Below are 15,142 nucleotides of genomic sequence, written 5' to 3' on the forward strand. Positions count from 1 at the left end.
ACGAAATGTGTCCTCTGTATTTAACAATCACCCTTGGTGAGCAGCCATGACAGGCGCCCGGGGAGCAGTGTGTGGGGACGGTACCTTGCGCAGTGACACCATGGTGGTTCGAACCCACCACCTTACTACCAAAGCCACTGAAAAGAACTGAAGTCGCGTAATGGAAAATAAATGAAGTGTGCAAACCACTGCCGGTATTCAGGCTCCCTTAAACAGTCTACCAAGAATTTTTACGGCATAACATAACTAAGTGTGGATATCATTCTTAACATCAGTCAATAACAGAAATCAGATTAGGAATAAGACCCAATATCCAGTGTAAAAGTTGAATAGGCCTATGCTACTGACAGCCATGAGAGTAGTTTTTGATGCAGAAAACATATGACACAATATGAACAATCTTCCAGACCTTTGATTCATGTTCATACAAGTAGGACCAGAAGTCTGAATAGAAAATGTTATTGGGGCAGTTACAGATATTTCCACTTATACCAGAAACCTTCAGTGTAGAGAAAAAGCGATATTTACTCTCCCCAACACACATGAAACAGCTCCGCCATGTGGCCAATAGCCAAACACTAAGGATCAGTCTCCTGGTCATGGATTAAGACCTAGTCTACAGGTGAACTTCAACGGAAGAATCTGCTTAGTCCATGAATGGGAAAATTGACCCTGAATGTTCAGTCAACATAATGAAAACATAAATAAAAAAGGACAAATTTTTAACTTAAACAAGCTTTTTTAATGGTTTTGCAAAATTGTTTGAATTTCCAAAGAGAACTTCCCTTCCCCCATATCTGAGGTTTTTTTTTTTGTGTTTTTTTTTTTTTAAACGTTAAGTAGTGCCAGTTTCTTCAAAAAGAGCAATGTGGCAAACTTACAAAATCCTCCAACCCAAAGAAAATCAGCATGCAGGAAAAAAAATGCAAAAGCAATTCATTATAATGTCAAACAAAATCATAACTGGGACAAAAGACAGCGGTAACAATGGCATTCTCTTCGGTCGGGCGGTAGAAATTCAAACGTTTCGCATTCGAGTCAAGTCCAGGTTTAGACCTGAGATGACTACAAGTTAGAGGGGTGACCGGTAGGTTGTGACTGGAGAGGAGGGAGGGAATTAAGGGTATTTTAGGGGCAGGGTGGGGGTGGTGAGCCCCGAGGGGCTCCATGTAAGGCACAGGACAAAAGAAAACCCCAGCTAGAAAAAAAAAAAAAAAATTATAATAAAAAGAAAGAACCCTCCTCACCATTACACTAACCACCAAGAACACAGATATTAAAACACAAACCCTCACTACTGTACAAAAAGGAAACAGTGTTAAATCCTACAGTTTCTCTTTATTTAATATCATCTGTTTTAGACTAATTTTAGACTGATGGGAAAGTCTTTCATTTGATGGCTGGGGCTGCATCTGAAAAAAAGCAACCCTTAAATCAAAAAATAAAATGTAGTGGTGAAGGTTTTTTTTTTTTCCTTTCTTATTTAAAATGTGTTAAAAGACGTGTCTTATCTATACATGTTTCTGCAGAAATAAAAATCGTATTGTCAGCAAGCAGTCATGAGTGGAAGAACGATCAGGGGGCGTTAGGAGAGAAGTGGTTTATTTCCAGAGAGGAGACAGGGGGAGGAAGGAAAAGAAAATGGAAATTAAGAAAGAAGAGTGGCAGGTCTGAGGGAGAAGTGTTAAGAGGTGGGGGGGTGGGGTGGGGTGGGGGGGGGGGGGGGGGGGGGGGGGGCGGGCATGTGAGAAAGTTTATGTGCTTGTGTGCGTGTGTGCAAAGAAGTGTGTGTGCATGTCTAGGTGTGTGTGTGTGTGTGTATGAAAGGGGAGTTGTTCAGCTGCAGCACTTGCTCTTCAGTCCTGTAACACCACCTCCGCTGCTGATGTCCACGTTTTCACTGTTGGGTTCTTTTACAGGCGTCTGCATTACAAACACACACACACACACACACACAGACACAGACAATGTGTTATACACACAGGCTGTGCACAAATTCACTACAACGTTACATCATACATTTTCAAGAAACCACATCCAAAGACAATAAACATATCAATAAATTTTAATTTGTGCCCACGATTTGAGCAAATTAATAATAATAATTAAAAAAATGAGATAGACACCTTTCTGAGAATGTCTTCTGCTAACGTGAGGAATGCCTTCTCGATGTTGATGTTTGCTTTTGCGCTCGTCTCAAAGAATCGGATCCCGTGCTCCCTGGCGATCTGCAGTGGAGAGCGAATGGGGGTAAAAGGTGAGTGCTAAAATAAGAGGATGAGCAGCAGCAGAGGCCTACGGCATGAACAGGGGTCAGATGGTCTGTGAGTGAGTCACTTTTTATGATAATTCACTAAAGATATTGAAGCCTTTAAAACCAGGGAGAAATATCCTGATATTATCCTACTGTAAATACTTTTTTTTCCCTCTTCCAAACGTCGTATACGAAGTTGAAATGTAACAGGGAATCTTTAACACAGCACAGGCACTAAATATCCTACCCCATACATTGTATTTTAAACAATAGTAAAATTAGCAACACTAAACACATTTTCAGGAAATTGGTAAAATGTGCAAGAAAATGTGTATTTAGGGTTGAGTTGCAATACTCAAAAACCGCTACAATATGAACCTGTATTTCCCCTTATATTTCTTAAGACTAATAAGTGCTCATTCTGTGCATGTTTTCTGTTTATCTGTGTCCTTACTTCATGTTCTTGACAGCGGAGGGCGCTGTTGCATCTGCGATTCATCGCAGACTGTCTTCCTCATTTTTACATGCATAAATACTTACAGGAATGCAATATGCATACATATTTAAAGCACTCAGGTGAAAATAAAATATGGAGACCTCACCTGTTCTCCCTTTGCCTTTGGTACGATCCGCTTGTCTTCCATGTCACACTTGTTGCCTAGCAGCATTCTCTCAACGTCTTCGTTTGCATGCTGAAAGGGAAAGTTCAAATCATATATCAGCTTATTTATAACTTCTTAAATAAAACAAAGTTATACAGAGAATAAGACAAAAAATGGTTTTGATGACTATGAAAACATCTAGAAAAATTCTAAAGAAAATAATAGCTAATTTTATTCTGCCTACTCCTGTACACAGTAATACTCAGTAGTTTATATGGCACACGCCTTCACATAATTCATGTCACCATCATACTAATCACCCTCAATCACAGCAGATTAATTAATAAATGTGATATTTATGAAGAATGTCACATTTTTAAAAATGTTTTCTTTGATAAGTAAACAATTATGACTATGGCATTCTTAGTGCATGGGGCAAATTGTGAAAGGCAAATATTTCAGTGTATAATGGGTGTCAAAACTGTGCTACATTTCAATAAAATAATATTTATGCAAAACCAATACCAAAGTGTTGCGGGATCAAGTCCCAAACCGACCGTGGTGATTTACTAGTCGAGGGACTAAAAGCTACACGAGTGCTGTTAAGTTTAACATATGATAGTCAGTACTAGTTAAAATGTGGTGCATTGTACCAATATTTAAATTAAGCATGATGCACTACTCAATATAACACATATAAACTAAACTTGTATGTCTTGGTTATGAAAATTTGCTTTGAAATTCACTGAAAGAAGTAAAAAAAAATTACATTGCAATTTTACATGATTTCAAATGTATGCAAAACCTTCAGTTTTTTTTTACATTTTGAAATGAAATAATGTTCCACATTATTATGAGCATCCATCTTTTAGCATTTTGGTTTCATTTTCAAGAGAATCAGTTTGTTTAGACAGCCGAAAGAGACAAAGTATGAAGACTTCCTGTAGTAGATTGTACCTTCACACCAGTAGAAATAGGTACATTTATTGTATGATACGTTGGTCAACAGGCCACTAAAAACAGAAGGAATTAAGAGGGCCAATTTAGTGTAGGGATGCACTGGTCTGACAAGAGTATCTGATATCTATCCAATAATGATTAAAATAATTGGATTGGCCCACTATTACCAATAGCCAATCAAAAAAAAAAAAAACATTTATATGCATGCACTACATCCTGCGAGTGCAGAGCATTTAAGTTGCAGAGACGCTCCGTGAATCTCTCTGAACAACATGGTCTAAACCTCTGCGTGATGTGACTCATTTACTGACAACCAATAGAAACCAAGCATGGAGGCGGGCTCTCAAACCAAGATAGACCTAAAACGGAAATAATGTGGTATAATTATTGTGTGGTCTGACACACAATAATCAATATTTTCTGATCCTTGTTACACTGAACAGTTGATTCTTGATAGGATGTGTTGTTTGTATAACCAGTTTACATTATGATTTATATTGTTTGTTTTCTGTAATTTGTGATCAATAATAAAATCTAAAAGTCCTGTTAACTTTGGACATGTTGTAACCCAAAATGCTGGTGTGCAAATATTTCTTAGTTGAATATTGTTATAAATATATACACATATGAAGTATCTACACAATGAGACGGTTTATTCATTAAATAAATTGAATGGTGCTGGGGATCGGACTATTTCCAAACTCCAGGTATTGGTAACGGAACTGAGAAAGTCGGATCGTGTTTTTAAAACCTTGTTGTACATACTGAAATGCAACCTTGAACCAGACCCTCTGATCGCTCTTTTTGGTATCATTGAAGAGGAAGATAAGTGTCTAACTCCAGCTAAACAGCGTTTGTTAATCTTTTGCGACACTCCTGGCCAGGCGCTCCCTTCTATTCAAGTGGAAGGATTCCCCGTCACCCACTCACGCCCAGTGGCTCAGAGATATTTTGTCCCCTGGAGAAGATTCACTACTCAATCCGTTCTTCAGACTTTTTTCATATACATTTATAGTTTGATTCCATTCTTATTGAATTGTTTGTTTTCTTTTTGTTTTTTTGTTTCTTTTGCATGCAGGACCAGCTCCATAGTCCCTTTTTTTTTTGGTATCTAGCCTGGTATCTTATGCATGTAAAGCTGGCTTGGAGTCAGGGAGGGGGGGGTGCTATAGGGTTTATAAGGGGGTTATAAAATATAAAATTGACAGTATATTGAAACATTGCATGTTTACCCTGTTCTATCCCTGTTTAAAATCTATAAAAATATTGTTGAAGGAGAAAGTTGGATCGATGGACTATCAAGAAACATTCAATATAAAAATTAAGTCTCCACCCAAAAACCATCTTACATTTTCATAAAAAGTAATTCCATTCTTTTCAACAGCATATTATTTGGCCGGTAATTTCTGTTTTAGAACATCGGACATTGAATGGCAAACCAAATACCCAGTTTTTCATGGCGGTGTGACGTTACCTCATCAATGTTTCGCAGCCACTTGCTGATGTTCTCAAAGCTCTTGGCATTGGTGATGTCATAGACCAGCATGATGCCCATGGCTCCTCTGTAGTAGGAAGTGGTGATGGTGTGGAACCGCTCCTGACCGGCAGTGTCCCTGAAAACAACACCAAAAAATAACATGCATAAAATACAGAACCCATTACAAACAAGACAAAGAGAAGGTGAATATCAATATAACTCTGAAAATGCAATTCAGCATTGAAGCCACCCTTAGTATACACAATGAAGCAATAATAAGCTTTCACCATTTATAATAAGTTTCATTCACCAATAATAAACTTTGACCAACTGTTTAAAAATCAAGGTCATGGTTTTTTAAATAATGACATACAATACAGACAGAACATAAACAATAAAAACCAAGAAACAGCTAACCATTAAATTGTTCGAAGCAGCGTGAAGAATTGACATTATTAATAACATTTTTTTTTCACCAGTTACAGAGACATTTCACTGAGGTTAACGCTGACCCGCCCTGTCTCACCATGCAACTCTGGGCCCTATTTAGCAGATCTGGTGTAAAGCAGGAAGCAGAAGGCGCAAAAGACATTTTGCCATTTCGGCAGAACACACACTGTCCTCCTGGTAAACAGGCCTGCTCCAGCGTGAAGTGCATCTCACACTGAGACACCATGGCAATGCCTAATTAGAACAGTCAACTGTATACAGTGTGTAGGCAAATTGCATCAATTAGCGAGATGTTTTTGTCATTGTGACACACTGTACCCATCACCCTTACTGAGCAGCCGTGAAAGGCGCCCTTCAGCTTCCTTACCCGCTAGGCCACCACTGCCATCCGATCAGGGGATGACATGAAACCGTTATTAAACAGGTGTTTTATTGTTTTTAGAATAACATTTACAGCCTTGCTAGGAATATTTAAAGGGTCCCACAGCCCTTCCAGAAATGCAGTGTCCAACATGAAATTGCACACACAGTCATTTAATTTGTAGGATCCGGTCACATGACTAGAAAACGGTGGAAAGTGTGGTTTTAAATTGGCATTATTAAAAAATGATCTGTTTTTTTCTGCATTTAATTGTGGGTGCACAACTTTTCGGAAATCTTAAACCTTCTAATGTCTCTCTGACACTTCAGTTTCCATATAAATAAAATAAATGTATACATGTATAGAATTGTCTACTTTAAAATATATGTTCTGTGTATACATGTATAAAACCAGAACAGGTGAGATTATGTATGATTGCCCAACCCAGGGCCCTTAATCTGAGAGTAAGATTGCTGTTAATCCAGAGTAGTAACCTAATTAGCAGCTAAGATAAAGAGGTCTAATAAAGCTTACACAAATGTCGGAATAGAAGAGAGGATATTTAGATCTACCACAATACAAATTCCATGTAGAACAGGCCAATCAAAACTTTTATGTTTGTAGTATGAACATTGGACTATTTTTTTTGCAACCTCTCACCCCCTCACTGTCCAAAATGCCCTCTTGAAAGGAAAGCATACTACAGCACAACATGGCAACCTCTAAGTATGTATTGAAGGGTTTAGCCTGATCATTTACATTTGTGACATTTACCAGATGTCCTTATCCTGAGTGACTTACAGTCAGTAGTTACAGGGACAGTCCCCCTGGAGACACTCAGGGTTAAGTGTCTTGCTCAGGGACACGATGGCAGTAAGTGGGATTTGAACCTGGGTCTTGTGGTTCATAGGCGAGTGTGTTACCCACTAGGCTACTAACAACAAAAGTATTCTTCATAGTCGAACAGAAATACGACTTCCTAACGTTCCTTGTCTCCCTCAAACTCTAGAGCTCATGTGGACGTGGACCTACTAGCACAGATGCGATATGTACCCCGTCTCCGAAAGCAGACAAAAGAAAGTCTTGTTATCCTAACTGCATATTAATTTTGCATTAGTCTCATGGCAAATGCATGCAGCAATTATCCCCACCGGTCGTGCCAGTTCACCTCAGACAAAACATGAATTAGTGTTTCAGGACCTTTTATCACATGCATGGTCATGTAATCGGAAAACATGGACACAAGATAGTTTGTTGGAAATATGATGAATTTTAACAATAAATTGGAGGAGAAAACAGAAATAGATATTTAAAATAGATATTTTATATAGTTAAACAACAACTCACCATATCTGTAGCTTGATCTTCTTTCCTTGTAATTCAACTGTTTTGATTTTAAAATCAATTCCTGCCAGTAGGGGAAAGAAAAAGAAGAATTCATTAGTAATGCGGAAACTAAAAAAAAAAAAACAGTTGTTTTTCTCGTCATCACGTTCACATGAACCCTCTGCACATTTACTGATGGCGCGGATGAGCCCGGAGCCAAGGCCCTGACTGGCAGGACGACTGAAGGAAGTGGCTTTAGCTTGGCAAGCGATATCAGAGGCTGGCTCAGTGTCCCGAAGACACTCGCGGTCAAGCGACGAGACGGCCTGAAGCCCCTGGCCGCCGCTCATCGCGCGGATTATAATGCCACTCCCTGGAACAGCATCGGGCCCGGGTTGCCAGGGGTGCGTCATGTTGACTCGCCCGGTACGGTATAAAACTGCTTTGGGACGGGGGGGTGTCCAGGTTAGGGCTGGTTAGGACAGCGGCTGGCACTGGCCTCCGCTGCCCGGTACCATCCTCAGTACGCTCGGCACTTCAGCGCCATTTGTCTTAATCCTCTAAGTCCCGTTTCCGAGGGACAGCGTGGCAACAGTGGCTCCTTTGAGAAGTGGGAGGCTGACCAAGAGTGTGTGTGTGTGTGTGTGTGTGTGACTGGTTGTCATCCCTCAGCTGGTGCACAATGGCTCAGTCTTTCTCGTGCCCGCAGTACGAATGCGAACGATCTGCCGACTCATGTGTGCACAGGAAGCCCTTACAGAACATCAGTTAACTCTGTAGTAAAGTAAAACATCGCTTTTGACAGCACCACCATGCACCAATATTCATACATGTTGTGATGAATTACACCACTAATACTACACAACCACACTCGCGCATGACAATTTGGACTCTGTAAATGCTCATTATTAGTTGCGGTGTTGTAATATTTTATGTAAATGTAGTACAGCCCATGATACAGGTCAAAGTTAATGCATAATAATTATAAAGATGAATTATGTCTTCTGTTTGTTTAATTGGCGCGTTTTCTTAATTCGTGGGAAAAAAAGGTGTCGGTCAGCCAAGCTTCTGTCCTGCATGCCAGCGCGTAGATAAGGAGCGACAGTATCGAGCCGTGTGGATTTTACGGGGAACGGCGAGGAAGGCCGACTTCCAGCCAACCGGCTGTGCTCGGGGCGAGGCCCGCCATTATTCCCTAATACAGCCTGACTCACCCTTACACAATACGGCGGCTACATGCAGACCGCGCCGGATCGCCAGGCGAGGAAGGGACCTCGAGTTTCCTGTTCATGAGAACGTGACCAGGGGAAAGGGAGGAGACTTGAGCCGGGAGAGTAACGAATACAATAGTCCATCCCAGAGCCACCGAGATCCCGGCGCTACACCGGGCCAAATTCGTAAATTTCTTTCGGGGGGTGGAGCCACGCCGGGCAAACATTGGCCTGCGGGGCGATACGATCCCAATATTTTGCCAAAGAGAACATTGCCAATCCCAATGCCGCAAGTCGGGTCGATGCTCAAGTGTATTTCCGTACAACAGCGGTGATTCCATCTTTAAAAAATGTATCATGCTCCAACCCATTTTCCCCCCTTTCGACAAGACTTACCAACACATCACAACTTCTCCGCCCTTCTTTTCATGATTAGTTACTGATCCTTTTTAAAATATATACTTCTATCTCTGTAATGTGTAATGATGTAGCGGCATGCCGATTTATCGCCCCGTGACCCCTGTTCAGGGTGCAGCGTGTGTCCATCGCATTCCAAAAGGACTCGGAAATGATCCACATTCCACCGGAACCCGGGTCACATCCGTCAGAAATCTGATTACAGCGCGACGTCACAACTCTCTGCAGTGGGAGCTCCAACCCGCGTGTTTACATTTGTGACATTTACCAGACGTCCTTATGCTGAGTGACTTACAACCAGTAGTTACAGGGACAGTAGGACATCCTAACGTTCCTTGTCTCCCTCAAACTCTAGAGCTGGAACCCGGGTCACGTCCGTCAGAAACCTGATTACAGCGAGACGTCACAACTCTCAGCAGTGGGAGCTCGAACCTGTGTTGTCCTCGGCACAGGATGCCGAGTAATAAGATACAGTACCGCCCCCCACAGCTCAAGCTGCGTCGGTGCTCGTACCTGTACGGAACAGATTTCCGTCAGTCCTGGAGGTTGTACGTTTACTCGACGCTGGCGGTGTTCAAATTAACCTTCCGCGTCAATGCGGTGCAGAGCGCAACCGATTAGACCGTTAGGACGTTTCTGGGCGACTTTCATGTAGTGGGTCCAGTGCCCCACTAGAAGCTGGCCGAACGTTGACCGCTGCGCGCCGTGGCTTCGTTCTCACGCGACCGCTAGCATTACATTTACAGCATTTATCAGACGCCCTTATCCAGAGCCACTTACAATCAGTATTACAGGGACAGTCTCCCTGGAGCAACTTAGGGTTAAGTGTCTTGCTCAGGGACACAATGGTAGTAAGTGGGATTCGAACCCGGGTCTTCTGGTTCATAGGCGAGTGTGTTACCCACTAGGCTACTACTAGGCTACGAGTGTGTTACCCACTAGGCTAGCATCAAGGCGGGAACGGAGGAGAAGCTGATCAGTCTCCGAGTGTCCAGACAACTACAACACGACATGATCGTCTAACCGGCGGTTTCGAAATCTGCACGTATTCGTTGCTGCTGAGCCCTGCTTTCCAAGAAGCCTCACAACCCTCGGGGCGAGCGCAGCACATGCGGTGTTCGGTCCCAACGCCACGTACAGTCTGCACTCAGCCGCTGGACCAGCCGCTTTCTGCTCATTGTAGCAAAGTGTCCACGCGGGTGAACGAGGCCGTAACTCCGGTATTACAAAAAAATCGGGTGAAGTAATGGAGAAAAACAGAATAATTCATGTAACTAACTATCTAATAAAAACACAGATAAAAAGCCGCCTGGGGATGAACGGGGCATTTACAGCCACGCTGAACACAGAATGTGAGTCCAGCATACGACTCCCAATTCCCCTTTTCCCGCTGGCTCTGCAGAGAGCTTAGTGTACAAGATGACTAAAATGGGCGTGAGAAATACATGTATTAAACAAACGGACGCTCCTTGGACACACGCGATTTACTGACTCCTGAGCTTTTATTAACTAAATAAGCATTATTTAGTTATGTAAAATGTACACCAAAATCACATCATGTCCTGAGCGAGGAACAACGTCACTAGGGTAACGGCGCCAGACACGCCCAGGGCCGGGTGTGGACCCCAGTGACAGTGACACCAGTCAACCCAAAATTTCCACAAATGAGTATTTATCAGGGAAAGACCCAACGACGGAAATATTCGTTCCATCAAAGTTTTTCTTGCTAAATGGAAATACCCCGGCGAAGGTGTCTGTCCGCAAATTCCTGCGAAGATATTTGGCGCAGAGTAAAGAATCCCGAAAAAGGAGGCGAGAGTCCAGAGGGAAGACAGCGGCGCCGCTGAAACCCGAGCCGTAAACACAGAGACGCAGAGACGGGTGGGCGGCCAATCAGAGGGGCCCTTTCGGGAAGTGGGCAGGAAACTGAACGTGGCGTCCTCTCTGCCGCACGAGCAGGGACAGTTTGTTTAAGGAGGAGACAGGTAGTCCATCAAGGCTCTGATGTCTGGGCTCCTTCACCGCACCCCTCCCTGGAGACATGGTTGGAGCCGAACGTTAGGCGTGTTGAAATTAATTTCATAAGACGTGGCCTATTCTGCATCGGTGCTGTGTAGAACGTAACAAATTATACCAGAATCAATAATCAAAAAAAATAAAATATTGGAATCCTGGAGGGAAAGCACGATAAAATATGAACGCAGTGTGTTACTTCAATATTTTACATAAACTGTACAGCTGAATACAAAATAAAAAAAATCCCAAAACTCCTCACATCATAGAAATACCTGTCATGTCAAGGGCTTATGGGTAGGATTCTGTAGGATTGGCCAGATATTGTTTTATCTGGTATACGGTTATGCTATATGTTGATGTAAGCGTAAAAAAAAAAAAAAAAAGATTATTATACAACTTCCTGCTGCGGTGCCTGTGCTATGGATGCATTTCATCCTTTCAAAAACGGTATACAGCGCAATATATATATTTACATTTACAGCATTTATCAGACGCCCTTATCCAGAGCGACTTACAATCAGTAGTTACAGGGACAGTCTCCCTGGAGCAACTCAGGGTTAGGTGTCTTGCTCAGGGACACAATGGTAGTAAGTGGGATTCGAACCCGGGTCTTCTGGTTCATAGGCGAGTGTGTTACCCACTAGTCTACTACCACCTCATATATATTATATTACACACGCACAGTCTTAAATTTATATGGCAATATGAATTTTATGCCATATTGCACGGTCCTAAATGAGAGTGATTTAGCCGAGATAGATTCCGAACAACAAATCTACAGCCACGCTGGGCGATATGGCAAAAGAAAATTATGCGCATTCCCATATCAAACAGTTTATTAACATATAAAACCATGAAGGCCGCTGGCCTCCTCGTCACAGTTTCCAGCCAATTCGCTCTTTGCTAGTTTTACGCTGTGCACCACGTCACGTGGTACTGCGTGCATTGCTGCTGTATTCTGCATGCTCCTGCATGCCTTCACTTGCGCCGAGAAACGAAAACACGCGCACAAAAGATGCTCATTTCCATCCTGACAAATGCACAAAGCTGACCACTGACATGAGGCGCAATTCTGTCGCAGAATCGCACGGCCCCGAAAGGCTGCAAGTCACCCTGCACCGCTGCTGCCGGAAAGTTCTTCCCGGGCCCTCGCGCGGCAAAATGCACAGCGGATGAAACCGGAGCTCCCGCTGAAAAAGGCCAAGGGAGTACAGCTGCTCCATCGCTCCCAGTCCCATCTCAGGCGCATCCGGAGCGGCAACTTCCCCACCGCGCCATTAATGAGAACCAACGCTGTTGCTCATCCACGGAGAGAATGACGGTGCTCGCCAGGAGATGTCGAGCCAGCTGGTTGGGGTGGGGGGGACAGCCCCGCCGTCTCCATATAGCGCGGGGAAGTGGACCAGCAGGAAAGGTCCAGCCAATCGGAACAGCCCAACCTTTACGTCAGGTTAGAACCTTATTAAACAACGCCACCGCTGACATTTGAATCTCCTGATCGTGAAGTCACCAAAAGACTAGCGCAGGTTTTCCCTTACACACACACACACACACACACACACACACACACACCTGACACTGGCATCTACCGCCAAAACCACACACTACGCACTGAACTCGCACATTACAACAAAACTGATACCGAGGAGGGCCAATGAATAAAAATAATAATTTTTAAGGGACAGAGGCTGCAAAGTCATCTGACGCGAAACAAAGCCTTCGCACATTTCAACAAACTCGTGGCTTCATAAAGTGAAACCACTCATCTAAAAAAACGACATTAAAACTAAGGGATGGACTTGTAGAACACCCTGAAATAGGCTGGTATAAATTCATACTTTCAGAAAAAGCGATTATACCCTGACAATCCTGTAACTGACCAGTATGAGTATGATCTAGTCGGCTGATGTAATTATTATAAAGAAAACTAGTTTAAGTATAAATAAAAGCGGGTAAAAATCTATTTTAGTACGCATGCGCAAAAAAAAAAAAAAAAAAAAAAAAAAAAAAAAAAAACTGAAGGAAAACAATAGTGTTTATGGCCTTTTGGAAGATTGGAATATATAAACTCACAACTACAGTCCGCACAGAACGAATCGCTTCTTCTGAACGGCAGTGGAACCCGCTGACGTCCCGGCCGCCTGTCACGAAGCACGGAGGAAACATGGCCGCTTTATCCACGCTAGCCGGGCCTAGTGAGCCGCACAGCCCGCCAACTTGCGCCACACGACGCCGCGACCGCAACGCGAAAACGTGGCGGACCGCGGACCGATAACTCGCGGCCGACAAAATAATAATAATAATAATGATAATTAATACGCCGAAGCGAGGTCCGCAAAGCTTGAGCTACGGGCGGCGTGTTAGCATCGTGCTAGCATCTTCGGCAGGATACAAAACATTAGCCGGCGCGGAGGCTTCAGGCTCAAACATGTCGGTTGGAACCACGCGGGCGTTTTTATTGCGGGTTTCGCCTCAAACGCCACATCTTGCAGAGGATATTCACACTGGCTAATAAAACAAATATAAGATGAAATTAAACAGAGGGCCTGTTTGTCGGCCCCGCTTCGCACGTCAGTCCATTTAAACTGCGAAGATATCGATGAGTTGCATTTATAACACGCACGGATCGATCCGCAACAAACTGGAGGTATTTAGCACGTTTCGTTCCACGGTCCCCCCGCGGCGTGCAGGAAAAAATCACGGGCTTCGGTTGGGACTTTTGGCGAGTTGACGAGAACCGCGTTTCTCCGGACGATGTCGGAAATATGAGTTCATTGTTTATATCGCGCCGCTATTCACACAAAAAAGGTCTGATCGTGACAGGTACCGCTTTTCGGCGTAAACATACAAATTACGTGCAGGATGAGGAGACGGTCTCGTCCCTCCTGTTTTCCGGGGCCTTCGGGTGTCCGGTTGGAAACGTTAGGGATCGAAATGAATCGGTAAAAAAAAAAAAAAACAACGAACGACGCTACAACAAGTGTTAGAGACGGAAAGGCGTCTGACCTATGGTGGAGATGAAGGTGGTGTTGAAGGCGTCGTCGGAGAAGCGGAACAGCACGCAGGTCTTCCCCACGCCCGAGTCTCCGATCAGGAGCAACTTGAACAGCAGGTCGTACGTCTTCTTCGCCATCGGGGGAAACGGGTGTCGGCGTGACGGTCCTTTTCTCTCTCTCTCGGCCTTGTGTTTTGTAAAGGATTTGGGTGGGTTTTTGTTTTTTGGGGTGGGGGGGACAATCCGGCTGGTTACCGGGCCAGATGCCCCAAAAAGCGGCCACACGACCGGGCTGAGCGAGCGGATTTTAATAGGGCCTCCGAGCCGGCTGGCCTGTCCTGTGGGCTAAAGGCTACAGCGATATCCCCCTTATTTCCCCCCCACGCTTCCTTTTCTCCCACAGAGTCGGGACAAAATGGCTCCCCTCAGCCCGACTTACTCTTTCTTCAAACTACAGGCGAGCTAATTCAAATTCCTGGCATACCGCTTCATTCCAGCCGCTTCCGACGCCGATCCGGGACGGGGAAAAAAAACAAGAAACGCGTTTCGCGAAGGGTGAACTGTGGAGGAGAAAAACGACGAAGGGTCCTGCAGCTCTGGATCCTGTTTTCGGAATAACCTGAAAGCCGAAACAGAGACGACCGCCGTCGCCTTCGAATGGAGCCACCGAGGCGACACCCTACTTTGGCGACACGCCTTTCTCCCGCCCCCTGCGTGACGTTCCTTCTCGCCATTGGTTGGAATTTCTGCTTTTTAAACCGAGCTCGAACGGTGATTGGCTCTTCGGCGGACCGACGAAAGGGGCAAGAGGGCGTTACTGACGCGCTTGTGTAAAAGGGCAAATGTTACTGCCTGGCCGCTCCGGACATGTCGGCTCCGGCCGCCTCGGGCCCCGGCCTTTAAGCCACGACGGCTGCGGAGCCAAAATGTCAGCCAGTTTCCCGGCGGGCCCTCTCTGCCTGCAGTGGTCTGTCTTGGTTTGTTATTTGACATGGTGACAAAATCCAGCTGTGAGTCACCAGGCACGGGTGTGTCCCACGGCCATTTAGAAAACTGCACAGGCGACAAAAAAA

At 44.2% G+C, this 15,142-nt stretch overlaps 1 protein-coding gene across 1 annotated transcript; it reads right to left on the reverse strand.

The window, feature by feature from the left end:
- Window positions 1–1,500: 1,500 nt before the first annotated feature.
- On the reverse strand, window positions 1,501–14,749 carry LOC114802945 (ras-related protein Rab-10). The gene is made up of 6 exons (XM_029002111.1): window positions 14,081–14,749; window positions 7,452–7,512; window positions 5,291–5,429; window positions 2,857–2,946; window positions 2,127–2,228; window positions 1,501–1,923 (listed from the first exon to the last, which is right to left on the reverse strand). The coding sequence occupies exons 1-6, from the start codon at window positions 14,205–14,207 to the stop codon at window positions 1,837–1,839; spliced, it is 606 nt and encodes a 201-aa protein (XP_028857944.1). The 5' UTR covers window positions 14,208–14,749; the 3' UTR covers window positions 1,501–1,836.
- Between the last annotated feature and the right edge of the window lie 393 nt (window positions 14,750–15,142).

The sequence above is a fragment of the Denticeps clupeoides genome, chromosome 14 (assembly GCF_900700375.1).
Source record: "Denticeps clupeoides chromosome 14, fDenClu1.1, whole genome shotgun sequence".
In the NCBI taxonomy this organism is placed as follows: domain Eukaryota; kingdom Metazoa; phylum Chordata; class Actinopteri; order Clupeiformes; family Denticipitidae; genus Denticeps; species Denticeps clupeoides.